This window comes from Prionailurus viverrinus, chromosome B1, assembly GCF_022837055.1.
Source record: "Prionailurus viverrinus isolate Anna chromosome B1, UM_Priviv_1.0, whole genome shotgun sequence".
Lineage (NCBI taxonomy): Eukaryota > Metazoa > Chordata > Mammalia > Carnivora > Felidae > Prionailurus > Prionailurus viverrinus.
The window spans coordinates 17,362,590-17,376,306 of record NC_062564.1 but is presented as its reverse complement, the minus strand read 5'-3'; the positions used below and the strand labels follow the sequence as shown (position 1 = coordinate 17,376,306).

Here is a 13,717-nt window from a genome sequence, read left to right as displayed (position 1 = left end):
TTATTTGTTCTGCAGTAACATAGAGATTGACTTCTTTTTTTCGCAACCTTTTCAGGTCACATGACCATTCATGTTCAAACTCTGATATTACATCTTATGTCATATAGAGAATATGTAGAGAACATATGTAAATGCTTGAAGTGGTAATTATCCTCCATCCCCCCCCCTTTTTTTTTTTATCTTACCTGATACTATTTTTGTTGTTCAATTAGTTAATTGTTATTTCTGTGATGCTTTTTGGATGTGCGGTTTGAACTTGATATCCCTGTAACGTCCATTTTTACTCTTTCTGCCGTGAGCAGATGAGCCTGTGTCCTGTAGTACTTAAGTGCAAGGCCTCACTGACTTTCTACCTTCAAGTGCTCACCGTGCCTCTCCTTTAGATGTTTGATCAGAGTTCATAATTGCAGATTCTATGGGAGTAATGTGAACGGCCATTGTTTTCATGACAGATTCATAATGGACGGCTACAGTACAAATTTGACTGTGGAAGCGGCCCTGGAATTGTCTCTGTTCAAAGCATTCAAGTCAACGATGGGCTGTGGCATGCAGTGTCTCTAGAAGTGAATGGAAACTACGCTCGGCTGGTTCTCGACCAAGTTCACACTGCATCAGGCACAGCCCCTGGGACTCTGAAAACCCTGAACCTGGATAACCATGTGTTTTTTGGTGGCCACATCCGCCAGCAAGGCACAAGGCACGGAAGAAGCCCCCAAGTGGGTAATGGCTTCAGGGGTTGTATGGACTCCATTTATTTGAATGGGCAGGAGCTCCCTTTAAACAACAAACCAAGAAGCCACGCACACGTTGAAGAATGGGTGGACGTCTCTCCCGGGTGCTTGTTAACGGCTACCGAAGACTGTTCCAGCAACCCTTGCCAGAATGGAGGCGTTTGCCAGCCATCCCCTACTGGAGGTAGGCTTCGTGACGTGGTCCTTTTTAAAATGTCACACACGAATACACGCAGTTCCTCAAGTATTTGTGTTTCCCCCTTTTCATTCAAATGATAGGTCAGATACTGCAGTCAGTATTGGAATCGAGTGGTTGGTGCATGTTACACCAGACCGGGGCGTGGGCTAGGATTCTTCCCTGCGGTGAGGCCGCAGTGGGTGGTGTCTTACCTGCCGAGGTCCTGCAGACACGTGGCAGGTGCACCCAGAGGAAGTGTGTCCAGACACCCCTCGTTCCGCACCAGGAGCCACTGGTGAACTACGGCTAACTCTGCACTTTTTCTCCACCCACACTGACATTGACCCAGCGGGATGCAGAATTGTACCCTTTGTTCTTTCGAGTGCCCTTCTTCGATCTGATGGCTCAGCACCCAGCGACTGCTAGTCGTGCTAGTTATAGATGGGGTGTGGTTTTCCAGAAGGCCTTGAACCCTCCTGAAGGGTCACCAGTCCTCTCCCGAAGCCCTGACGTGGAAGAGTGCGCCGAGACTTTTTTCACCTGGCCCCATTTGTTTCCTTTCCCCGTAATAGAAATTATGACGGTCCTGGTGCCTGGGAAACAGAGCTTTGTGTAAGGGATAGAGCAAATATCGAAATAACACTCGGGTGAGATTTCAGAAGCTTCGGTTATTTTGTTACTTTCTTTGGAAAGCATCTGTGCACACTATATGCAAACAACGGGCCAGGTCAGCCCCACAGTAATACTCTGAATGAAGGCGTAGACTGTGCTCGTGTTACATGGCCACGTGAGGTCAGCCACGAGACTCTCCTTGTTGCGTCACTCAGGCATGAGGCTGAGAGAAGCATGTTCTTGAAACGTGCTCCTGCAGTCCCTGTGGCAGCTAGACACTGGCTCTGTCGCATGTCACGGTCTTTATGTTCCTTTGGACAGATTTGATAATCCCCTTTCGTTAATGATAGCGCATAGTCTCACAGTGCCTTCACGTTTACTGTTCTCTCGTTTAGCCCTTAAAAGCTTGTGAGTTGTGAATTGAGGTCGATGTCCAGTAGTAAGTGTTGTCTACGTGGTCCCTCAAATAAAGGACCGTTGGTCCCTACTCTGTACGCTTGGCCCAACAACCTTACCTAAACTATGATTCACTAAAGCCAACGACGAGTTCTCTCTTCCGTTCTTTGTGTTAGGGTTCTCCCAAAAGCGGAAGGGATAGCTTGCTGATCTAGACCACATTTTACCCAGAGGGAATAGGAATTTTACTAACTTTGATGGGTCTCCGAGTCTCCTCTTAGTAAAAACCAATGTACTCAGATACAGTTTTTGAGTTACTGATTGGACTCCTTTGTTCCCTTTTGCTCATTTAGGTTATTACTGTAAATGCAGTGCCTTGTACATAGGGACATATTGTGAGCTGAGCGTCAACCCGTGTTCCTCCAACCCATGCCTCTATGGTGGCACGTGCATTGTGGACAACGGAGACTTCCTTTGCCAATGCCGAGGATTGTACACTGGCCAGAGGTATGTGTGTTTTTCTTTACTTTCATAATTACAGTATTAAAAAGTTTTGTAAATGGATGAAAGTTTTGTAGATGGATACTTGATACATACGTCTGACTAAATTTACGTGTTGTTTTCTCTTGCACTGTGTTTATCTACAGTAGAAAGTGTTAAGTTTATGCGTATTTCCCCTTCCTTCTTCAGGTGCCAGCTTAGTCCATATTGCAAAGATGAGCCCTGTAAAAATGGTGGAACATGTTTTGACAGCTTGGATGGTGCCGTCTGTCAGTGTGATTCGGGTTTTAGGGGAGAAAGGTAAGTGGCTTCTTCCAGAATTTGTATCTGCTCTTCTCTGTAGTGTCAAATCAAATAGCAGATGCAACAGAAGTTGATTAATCTGGACTCTGTTGCTTCACATTGTCATAATCCTCATATAGCTCCTTGTAGAATTTATCTCTTCACTCTTTAAAAACAGTGAGCAGGTGATAACGTAATGCTTGACAATACTTGTGGACGTCAGAGATATTTATAAGCAGAACATACGGGTTCTTGGAGGCAGTACATGTTTGCGGGAAGAGTGACGATTTTTTTAAGGTGGATACACGTGACGTTGTTACCGGTCTTGAGTGGGATGACAATGACCTCTTCTCATAATCTGTTATAGCTAACATTTAGATAGCATCTAGACCCCCTTTCAACTCTCATTATCTTTTGTAATCCTTACCATAATGCTAAGAGGTGATGATTATTTCCGAGAGGAGGGAAATGAGGCAGAGCTGCCTGTTAGACACCGCGAAAGAGGCAGGTTGGTGATGGGGCGCCTGGGTGGCTCAGTCGGTTGAGTATCCGACTTCGGCTCAGGTCATGATCTCATGGTTTGTGAGTTCGAGCCTCGCATCGGGGTCTGTGCTGCCAGCTCAGAGCCTGCTTCAGGTTCTGTGTCTCTCTGCCCTTTCCCTGCTCCAGCTCTGTGTCTCCCTCAAAAATAAACATTATAAAAAAAAATTTCAAAAGTTACTTGGTGAGGGGCAACTGGGCGGCTCAGTCAGTGCTGAGCATCTGACTCTCCAGGGTCATGGGATGGAGCCCCATGCTGACAGCGCTCGGCGCACTTAGGATTTTCTATCTGTCCCTCCCTGACTCGCATGTGCACGCTCTCTCAAAACAAAACAGTTCATGTTATTTCTAAGTGCCTGATGCTTCACTGAAGTGTTCACTGTCAATCTTGTTGGAAGGCTTTTAAGTGTGAGCTGCTTGTAGGTATTTGCATATGCTTTTGCTCAAGTGGTGGTTAGAGCCCTGAATTTGGCCATCAGTCACATGGTCTTAGTTCCTAAGTTGTTGACTTTAGTAATTCCAGTGAGTCAATCCATGACATATTTGAGAAAAATGTCTCAAACTTTCAATGGCAGGTGAGTGTGGAGCCAGGGCAGTAGCTACCTTTTATTAAAGGAGGGAAGGATTGATAAGTGTCAGGTGCATCCTCCCAGGGCCCCCATTTGGAAAGGCAGAGGGGACACAGTGGCATGTGAAGTGTTAGGTCAGGTGATGGGCTTTGGGAGGTTTTCCACAAGAGAAACATTTTTAGTTTGTTTTTTTCTTAAATTTGTTTATTTTGATAGACACAGAGCACAAGTGGGGCAGGAGCAGAGAGAGGGAGAGAATCCCAAGCAGGCTGTGTCCTGTGAGTGCAGAGCCTGATACGGGGCTCGAGCTCATGAACCATGAGATTGTGAACCAAAACCAAGAGCCCCTGATGCTTAATCACCTGAGCCACCCAGGTGCCCCGACTGTTTGCTAACCTTTCACATGTCTTAGGAAACTGTTAACTTTCCAAGCAGGAACATCTCCTTTGAAATTGAGGCTTGCATATTAGAACAGTTTCCAGCATACCATTTATCAAAATGCACTTTCTTAAAGAATCTGCAACAAACTGGTGCACTCAGCTCAGTCTGTGAGTTTGCTTTAATCAGCTGTGGAATCCTAGAAGAGTAGCATTTGAATACGGCTTGACATAATGTTTATCTCCCACAGGTACCGCATATAGGATCACATGATCAGTTACCCCGAAGGGTTTTTGTTGGGATCACTGTTGTCAGCTGTGTGTTTTGGGGAGTTACAGATTTTGCTCTGTTTGGGTGCCGTCCTTCCGTGGGAGTGGCAGGCCAGGCGTATTCTGACTTCCGTTGCTCGTGTCTGTCCTCCCTGCAGGTGCCAGAGTGACATTGACGAATGTGCTGCCAGCCCCTGCCGCAACGGAGCCCTCTGCGAGAACACGCATGGCTCCTACCACTGTAACTGCAGCCACGACTATAGGGGGAAGCACTGTGAGGACGCTGCCCCCAATCAGTACGTGTCCACGCCGTGGAATATCGGACTGGCTGAAGGAATAGGAATTCTCGTCTTTGTAACCGGGATATTCTTACTGGCGGTGGTGTTCGTCCTCTGCCGCAAGATGATCAGTCGGAAGAAGAAGCACCAGGCCGAACCTGAAGACAAGCACTTGGGACCAACCACAGCTTTCTTGCAGAGACCGTATTTCGATTCGAAGCTAAATAAGAACATTTACTCCGACATCCCACCCCAGGTGCCCGTCCGTCCTATATCCTACACTCCAAGCATTCCAAGTGACTCCAGGAACAACCTTGACCGCAATTCCTTTGAGGGATCTGCTATCCCGGAACATCCCGAATTCAGCACCTTTAACCCCGAGTCTGTGCACGGACACCGGAAGGCAGTGGCCGTCTGCAGCGTGGCCCCGAACTTGCCTCCCCCACCACCTTCCAACTCCCCTTCTGACAGCGACTCCATACAAAAGCCCAGCTGGGACTTCGACTATGATAGTAAGAGCGGCTTTTTCCATCTGAGTAAAATGTCACTAAGCTCAACAGTGACCTTGTAAATGCTGCCAGAGATTCTGGTGGCTCCATTCACAATGTGGGGAGCCTCTGGCAGTGACAGATAGGCTCAGCCTCTGAAGACCTTTAGTAGGATTTGAAAAACCTTCCGGGGCTGAGGGCTGTGGCTGTGATGTTACGTTAATCAAGGAATTGAGTCTAGTCCTGTTCGTATTAATATTCAGAAGAGAGCATTCCATTATTGTAATGGATATAGGTTCTCAAGTATGATTCTGAGGGCTTTTTATGACAAATAAGGAAGGGCATTTGCATGGTAGGATTTTTTAAAATATGGTCAAAAGTGGTGGCCTGACTTGTCTTTTGATGCTTTAAAAATGCTATACACCTCTTTAAAGGGTTTGTGTGTGTGTGTTTTGAGAGAAAGGGCACAAATCAGCAAGGGGCAGAGAGAGCAGCGGGGCTTGTGCTCACCTGAGGTGGGGCTGGGACTCACGAACCGTGAGATCGTGATCTGAACGGAGGTCAGATGCTGAACCCGCTGTCCACCCAGGCGCCCCTAAAAGGAAGTTCTAATGCCCGTGTCGACTAACGGTCTCCACAAGCGGGTTCATTGGGAATTTCCGTTCTGTGAATCTGCAAGGATACTTGCAGGGGTTCTGTCTTTCAGATGCTTCTCCTTTTTCCAGTCGTTCCCATATGAAGTCCGTGTCGGGCGGGCTTCTGGCGTCACCTGCTTGGAGCGAGCATTCAGCAGTGACCGCGCCGGAGGCCTTGCCCTCGCAGAGCTCACTGTTGTCCTCTCTTGCTTTCAGCTAAAGTAGTGGATCTGGATCCCTGTCTCTCCAAGAAACCTCTGGAGGAGAAGCCTTCGCATCCGTACAGCGCCCGGGAGAGCCTGTCGGAGGTGCAGTCGCTCAGCAGCTTCCAGTCGGAGTCGTGTGACGACAATGGTGAGTAAGTCGTTCGGAAACGCCGTGGCTGGCAGCTCGGGCTGGTATGTGCAACCTCGTAGGTGCGCCAGGTGCCCCTGTTGAGTCCCTGACTGTGGCCAAGTTCCACTCGGGACCACTGGTGACCTGGACCTCGCACGGCTTGCATGAACGCCTGCAGGGGACCGTAGTTAAAACCTCCTTCACGGGCGGACAGGAACAGCTTGTCAGAAATGGGGAGGAGCGCCTGCCTCACTGAAAGATCTTTCCTGATTGGCTCGCTTCATATCGGCCTTTTTTCCATGACAGTAAATGTTTTTAGAGGTTTTGTGGGCTGAAAAAAAAAAAAAAAAACCACGCTCGTAGCAACTTAATCTTGAGCGCGGCCCCCGCACCCTTCACGCTCGCACCCCCGGGAGGAGCCCGATGGGGTGGTTGGAAACGTTCTGTTCCAGCAGCACCTTTGGGATTACAAGGTTCTATTCATCTCTTCCCCCGACTCCCCTGCGGCCCAGCTCCCGCTTGGATCAGAGCGCACTGACTGAGAGCACAGTTTAAGAGATTGCTAGTAAGTTTGATTCTATTTCTGATGAAGAAAGTTTGACAGTGGGATCTTCGGATTTCCCTAGGTGAATCGTGTTACCAGCTTCACCACGGTAACACTTGCCAGTAGAGAAAATTGCCAGTATTCAGTAACAGAATCGTTGTTAGTGGAAATTTTTGAATCTCAGAATTAGTACGTTTGACTAATTTTTTTCCTGCATAAAAACGTAATGTGTTTAAACATTTCAAATACAGGTGGAAAGAAATGACCCCACTAATTGTTCTTTGATTGTTTCTAAACCCAGAGTAATAGGGTTCATAACATGTTGTGGAGTCCTTTTCCCGACTAAAGATGGCCATAAGCATCCTCCATTCATTTCTGACTTCTAGCGTGTTCTGTGTGATATCAGGTACAGTGTCTGTTCCTCAGAGACAGAGTGTATGAACCTAGCTTTGCTTATCAAACCAACGACAACAGGATAGAATTCTTTCCATCGTTAGGCTTAATCTTTAAAACATGAGTGTTGCCGGTTTATGTAGATTATGTTGTTCATAAATACATTTCAGAGTTTTGTCATATTTTGCTAATCCCCTTCCTTGCTCTTAATACCTCTTAAATACTTTTAATAAAGTATGGTCACATTAGCTATGAGTTAATTGCCAGAAAACAGTGTGAGAGCCAGGAGTGTTTGTATTTTAATCCTTAACATAATTGTAATCATTATCAGTCATAAAGACCGTATTAAGAATCTCAGCTTAAATTCTAAGGCTCTTCTAACACGTTCCCACAAATGTTGTGGCTTAAAACAAGATAAATGTATGCTCTTATCGATCCATAGTTTAGAAATCCAACACAGGTCAGTAGGCTAACGTCAGGGTGCCTTTACTGGGGGCTCGAGAGGACAGTCTGTTTCGTCACCTTTTCTAGCTCCTAGAGGCCACGTTCTTCTCCCTGGCCATGCTTCCGTAGTCCTAGCTCCCTCAAACTGCAGCCGGGAGAGTTTCTGCCCTTTCAAGGACCTTTGTGGAGAATACAGTGGGCTCATATAGGCCGTTCGGGAAAATCTTCCCAAGGTCTTTAATCACACCAGCAAAGTCAGGGACGGTAACTCATTCACAGGCTCGTGGGATTAGATGGGGACATCTTGGAGGGCCGTCATTGTGTCTACCACACACACACGTTTATCTTGGCATCCACGCTTTCACACAATCTGATACACAAACGAAAAGGGAATTTACCTAGGAAACAGCCAAGCAGACAGTCTGCGTTTCTCTGCTGGTATGTTAGCTCCTCAGCTGTTAGCCTGTCTGCAAAAAGAGATAAGTAATTTGGAGTGGGCGTACACAGAACAGAGTTAAAGCCAGTTTTGTGCTTATATTACACATTTTGTTGTATTACGTAATGCTAAATTTTTCTGGGAATGTATGAATTCATTAAAAAAAACCCAGAAAATTGGCTTAGCAAGTATTTTACTATTTAAATCTGAACGCTTTTGCCCTGAGATGTTCACATAAGGATTGTTTTGTCAATGACTAGATCCCTAAGTCAGAAAACGTAGAGCCACAAAATTGCTTCAATTGTGGTATAATGTGGTTACCTTATTTGATGAATAATACGTAGCCTGGTTAGAAAAATGTCTAAGATCTATCACTGCAAGAGCATAGGCGTCATGCATAATTATGTGTTCTGTTAAAGTATTCACTTTGTGCTTTTACATTAGGAGGTAGAAATTGTGTAATATCAAGGAATCCTATTTAATGCATTGTTTTCTAACTGAAGGTTTTTCTAATTTACTCCTTTTGTACCTTTTTACAAGCTTCCATAGTGACTGTCATACACCTTGTCAACGCTGTAGTTGACACGGTGAATGAAGAAGGTATAGTCACAGTGTGTGTGTTGTGTTTGTGTGTATAGCGACCGCCACTAGACTCGTGTGCTTTCGCCCATTGTGGTGTCTTAAAAACCATTCGTGGTTTTGAGGGGTTGGGTACGTGTGTGCAGGTGTGTGTATATGCCCATAAATACTCTTACGTATGTTATGTCTTTGTGACTTTTGGCCCCTCGTGGTGAATCTATATAGATATCAGAAGTGACCCCTAAATCTTGACAACTTGAATTTTTCTAGATCCTTTTCGCAGGAATACCACTAAGACACAGCTTCTATAATTACCTAAAACTGACTCTTCACGTCTGAATTTTCCATGGCAGAAAATAATTATTTGCATGATATGGTTTAGTGAAAGTTCATCTGAAGCTTTATCTCTCTGTTCAAAAGAAAGGGCATTGATTACCACCTAAAATTACTTAAAGTCTGCCCTTTATTAATGCACTGAAGTCTGAGTCATCCCATGTAACTTGCACAAGCTAGTAGTTTTTAAACTGCAGATCAGAGCATCTAGAGGTGATGATCACCAAGAGGGCTTGTTTAAAAGCCTCATTGTTGGGCCCTGAGAATTCTCCTTTCTAACACATTCTCCATTCATTCTGATGTTACTGGTCTAAGGATCCTACTCTGAGAACTGCAGCAATAGACGATCCAGAGTGCATGAAGCACAGGGGAATCTTCCTTGCTAGGAGATGTTTTCAGGAGTGAGCTGAGAAGGATAGTTTTGTGCCAGACGTGATGGGGCAGGCCGGATGGGGGGTTTTGGTGGTATCCATGAATCATACACACACCTTCCTGACAACAGGCGCTGTGTCTTTACCTGGTGAAGCAGGTAAAGACAGGAAAGTAGTGACGGAGTTTTAAAAAGCAGAACCTAAAACAGTTCTTTCATTAGATCTCCTTCATTGAAAAATATATCTTGGCATATCTAAGAAATGGTATTTGAAGTTGAATGCTAGCTTCAATGTCAAGAATTGAGTGCCGGTGGAGTAAACACGTTGTCGGTCTTCTCTTTGAAAAGAAATTGCTACATTTTTAGGAGACTTAAAAAAAAAATCTATAGGTACGCATTGCCTAAAATATGAGCTGATTCATTTTTTAGTTCATTTCAGCTTTTGATTTAAATTCCTAGAAGAGAGCCATCAGTCACATCCTCTTTGTTCCAAACGATGAAATGGGTTTTCAGGAACAGTGTAGAATGCATAGGAAGCATTGGTTTTGTTTAGAACAGCACCGAAGTGGCCCTGTTTCTACCGTGATTACTACTTTTCAATAATAAGAATCCTGCCAATAGCTAAGAGTTAGGGCTTGACCTACATTCTCTGATCTAATCCTCACAGTGAAGGGATTTCCACTCCCCTTTCAAAGATAAAAACCTGAAGCTTAGCCAGGGTAAGCACTCTGCCCAGGGCCACGTGGCCCTGACTGGGGTGGGATTGACATCTTTCGGTGCCTTCGAGCTTGAGTTTTGGGGGTGGGGACTGGAGTAAGTGCAGCCGGAGGCCTCCCGGGAGAGGTGAACAATGTCAGTGTGTAAGTCCCACTCAGAACAGGCACGATTTGAAGGGAGTTTCTTCTAGTGATTCATGGGCACCTGGGTTTGTGAATTCGTCTGTAGGTAATGTACACGTGAGGGCTGGCAAAGTGTCTCTTCTATAGTGTTAGATGTGTTTGGATTGGGTCACGGGATCCCTCAGTATCATGGTGTCGTTGAAGCTCCTTATCGAGTTACACTTGATGAGAGCCTATAGACTTGACTTCTTCCTAACCAAATCGTGTGCCTTCAGGTTCAGATTGCCAGAAAAAATGGAAAAGGAGGTAAACTCATGTTTGAATTTCCTGGCAGAGTTCATCAGTGTCTTCCTCCCCTGCCCTGCCCCATTTCATTTGTGCTACGTGCATTTCTCGAGCATTTGGAATTCTCCTAGAGGATGGCTTAAAGGCACGATCCATGGCTGACTGGGCCTTGATGAACAGTTTGTATTGTATTGTGTACTTACCTTTATTGCCTTTCAGCCGGCTTTCTGTTTTAATTATGAATGTTTTCTTTTCTCTCTACTCTGCCACCAAAAGAGTCTTTGGCTGCTCCTGACCTCAGCAAATCAAGAGGTGACTGATGCATGCCAGTTGTTCATTGGTACTCACTCAACAAAACTGGTCAACATCTGACCCCAGGGCCCGCCTCGCTTCACTTGTCTGCTCCGCGGGTGCCGCCCTTACTAAGTACAGGGCTGTTTGTGCGCTTCATTGAAACGTGTACTGCCTTGCCTGCCTGGCAGAGGAGTTCAGTAATCCTCGGGGAGGGGCCATCCCCCAATGGGGAGGTTTCGGAAAAGAATAATTAACCTTTTAAAGTGATCCTTAGGCCTTGTGAAAGTAACAAAACTGACTGTTGTAATCTAGCAAAGATGGGGTTCTGTTTTTCAGCGCTTGATTGCATTTTGCTTGATTTGAAGGCATGCTTTGGTACCTAGATTAACGTAATTCATCATTTTTCTTAGGGCTGAGCACAGTGCAGTCTCTAATATAAAGTTCATTATATGATTGTAGAGGAAATTGGTTTTTTAAATTTCACCATGTTTAAAATTACCTTGGCTCTTCTAAAGAGTTGCTTTAGTGTTTTTTGAAGGCCTAAACTTACTTACTGGTGTCCCGAGCCTCAACTAATAGAGCAGTGGGTTCTCTGTGACCAGGAAAGCGGAAGGGCTGACTGGAATCGCGTGTGCAAGAGTGCACGTAACCTAGACGCTAGCACACCGCTTCTCTTCAGCCTCGTGGCGCTTCCTCGAATGTTAGGTACTTACAGGAAGCTCTGAGGCCCCATTTTGACGCAGAGCTTGGGGTCACTGGGTAGCAGGGAGGCCCTCAAAGCAAAGATACTGCCTTTGCACGTTGAAAAAGAGCTCAGTGTAACAGACGCTGGGGGAGAAAAGACACTGAAATCTGTTTTCTTGTCTACCAAGGGTACCACTGGGATACATCGGATTGGATGCCGAGTGTTCCTCTGCCGGATATACAAGAATTCCCCAATTATGAGGTTATCGATGAGCAGACCCCCCTGTACTCGGCAGATCCGAATGCCATCGATACGGACTATTACCCTGGAGGTTACGACATTGAGAGTGACTTTCCACCTCCCCCGGAAGACTTCCCTGTGCCAGACGAACTGCCCCCCTTACCTCCGGAGTTCAGCGATCAGTTCGAATCCATACACCCTCCGAGAGACATGCCCGCTGCTGGTAGTCTGGGTTCTTCATCGAGAAGCCGGCAGAGGTTCCACTTGAATCAGTATCTGCCCCACTTCTACCCCGTCGATCTGTCTGAACCTCAAAAGACAGGCACTGGTGACAACGGTCCGTGTAGAGAACCCTATGCCCCCTGCCCTCCAGGGTATCCAAGAAACTTTGAAGCCCCCACCGTAGAGAACATGCCCCTGTCTGTGTTCCCCTCCACGGCTTCCTGCTCTGATGTGTCGGCGTGCTGTGAAGTGGAGTCTGAGGTCATGATGAGTGACTATGAGAGCGGAGACGACGGCCACTTCGAAGAGGTGACAGTGCCTCCGCTGGATGCGCAGCAACACACGCAGGTCTGACGCCCCGACTCCCCCCAAAGTGCCTGGACTTGAACGAGCCCGAGATCGTTCCGTAAACGATCTTCTGCCTCGTTCTCTGCAGAAGTGCTTAAGCGCTTTTTTTTTTGGTGAGCTGGGGTGGGCATGGCCGCACGGAGTCACGCACCTCCTGGCGTGGTGGCCATTCCCAGCGTCCCAACCTACTGTAATTGGGTGACAGGTCCATTTCTGAACATCTTTTTTGCATTTTACATCTGTCTGTTAAAAATAATGAAACGAAAATCAGTCCTTTCATCTTGTTAGCATGATTCATGTATTTATAGAGATTTGATTATTTTAATTTCCCTTTTTTTTTGTAAATGTTTTGTACAGTATTGATTTTTCATAGTTTTAACTAGATTTTCAAGACCTTTTGTGCATTTGTTTTTGACCGAATTTTGGTGGTGTTAGTGTCATTACCTAGCACCCTGATTTTTCAGTATAACCAGGGTTTCATTATATGTCCTTTTCCATTGAGGTATGACATTTCATGAAGACATTTCAATATAGTCCTTCGTTTCTAGCTGTACATAGGATGAGGAAAGATTGTATACATGAACATGTCTTAAATGGGTGACTGTATTTTAGAACTATAAACATTTTTCATTATTGGAAAGTGTAATGGGGACCTTCCGCATACCTGTTTAGAACCAAAACCATCATGACACAGTTTTTATAGTGTCTGTATATTTGTGATGCGATGGTCTTGTAAAGGTTTTTACTGAAAACTACCATTAGCCAGTCTTTCTTACTGACAATAAATTATTAATAAAATATTTGAGCTTTACTGCCTGTTTTTCCTCTGTACTTATGCTTTTGTTTGGGAGTCAGTTAACGAACTGACAGGGACGGATGGATGAAAAGACAAAACCACATTGGCTTTTGGTGGCCCTAACTGTGGAAGGTTCCACCCTGCCCAACCAGGCTGTACCTACAGATGTAGCCGCTAGGTGGCAGTACATGGCTACTCGGGCCCGCTCAGAAATCCAGGTGTAACTAAAACCACACCCTTTTTACGTATTTGCCAACTACAAGAAAGATTTCCTTTATGCATTTCTTTCACTAGTTAATGGTTATAATTTAAATGCTTCTATGGTCTTCACCTAGGACATCTATCAGAAACAATCTTCCATGTGTATTTTATAACAGCGAAATCCATCCATCCAGCAAATACCGTGTGCCAACCACTGTGATATGAACGACAAAGAATCAAGCTTTCTTAGAACTTTAGAAAGATACTTTTTCCCTTTAAGTAAATGCCTCATTTTATCAAATGATACATATATATGTATACGTATAAACAAAAGAGCTAAAATAGGTATAATTGAACAAACAGCAAACTCAAACCCTCTGCTGTAACCACTTACAACCCCAAGCTGTTTTTCTCATTTTCCTGTTCATGTGTTAGGGTCTGTATATTGTTCCGAGAGTCACTAGTATTTTTTAGGAATCGCTTATTGAGTGTGATGTTTGCGTAAGGCCATGTAA

General features: G+C 45.3%; 1 protein-coding gene across 4 annotated transcripts in view; it reads left to right on the top strand.

Annotated features, from left to right (window-relative positions):
• FAT1 (FAT atypical cadherin 1) overlaps positions 1-13,016 on the top strand; it is a 133,762-nt gene extending 120,746 nt beyond the window's left edge. For 2 of the 4 annotated variants that reach the window (XM_047855608.1, XM_047855607.1), the window contains exons 22-28: positions 453-915; positions 2,271-2,424; positions 2,608-2,718; positions 4,615-5,246; positions 6,074-6,211; positions 10,693-10,728; positions 11,583-13,016. In XM_047855608.1, the coding sequence (XP_047711564.1) occupies positions 453-915; positions 2,271-2,424; positions 2,608-2,718; positions 4,615-5,246; positions 6,074-6,211; positions 10,693-10,728; positions 11,583-12,211 (2,163 nt within the window). In that variant the 3' untranslated portion in view covers positions 12,212-13,016. Of the gene's footprint in view, positions 1-452; positions 916-2,270; positions 2,425-2,607; positions 2,719-4,614; positions 5,247-6,073; positions 6,212-6,705; positions 6,759-10,692; positions 10,729-11,582 lie in introns of all 4 variants that reach the window. The other 2 variants (XR_007151514.1, XM_047855609.1) reach the window with 2 other exon arrangements.
• Positions 13,017-13,717: the final 701 nt, after the last annotated feature.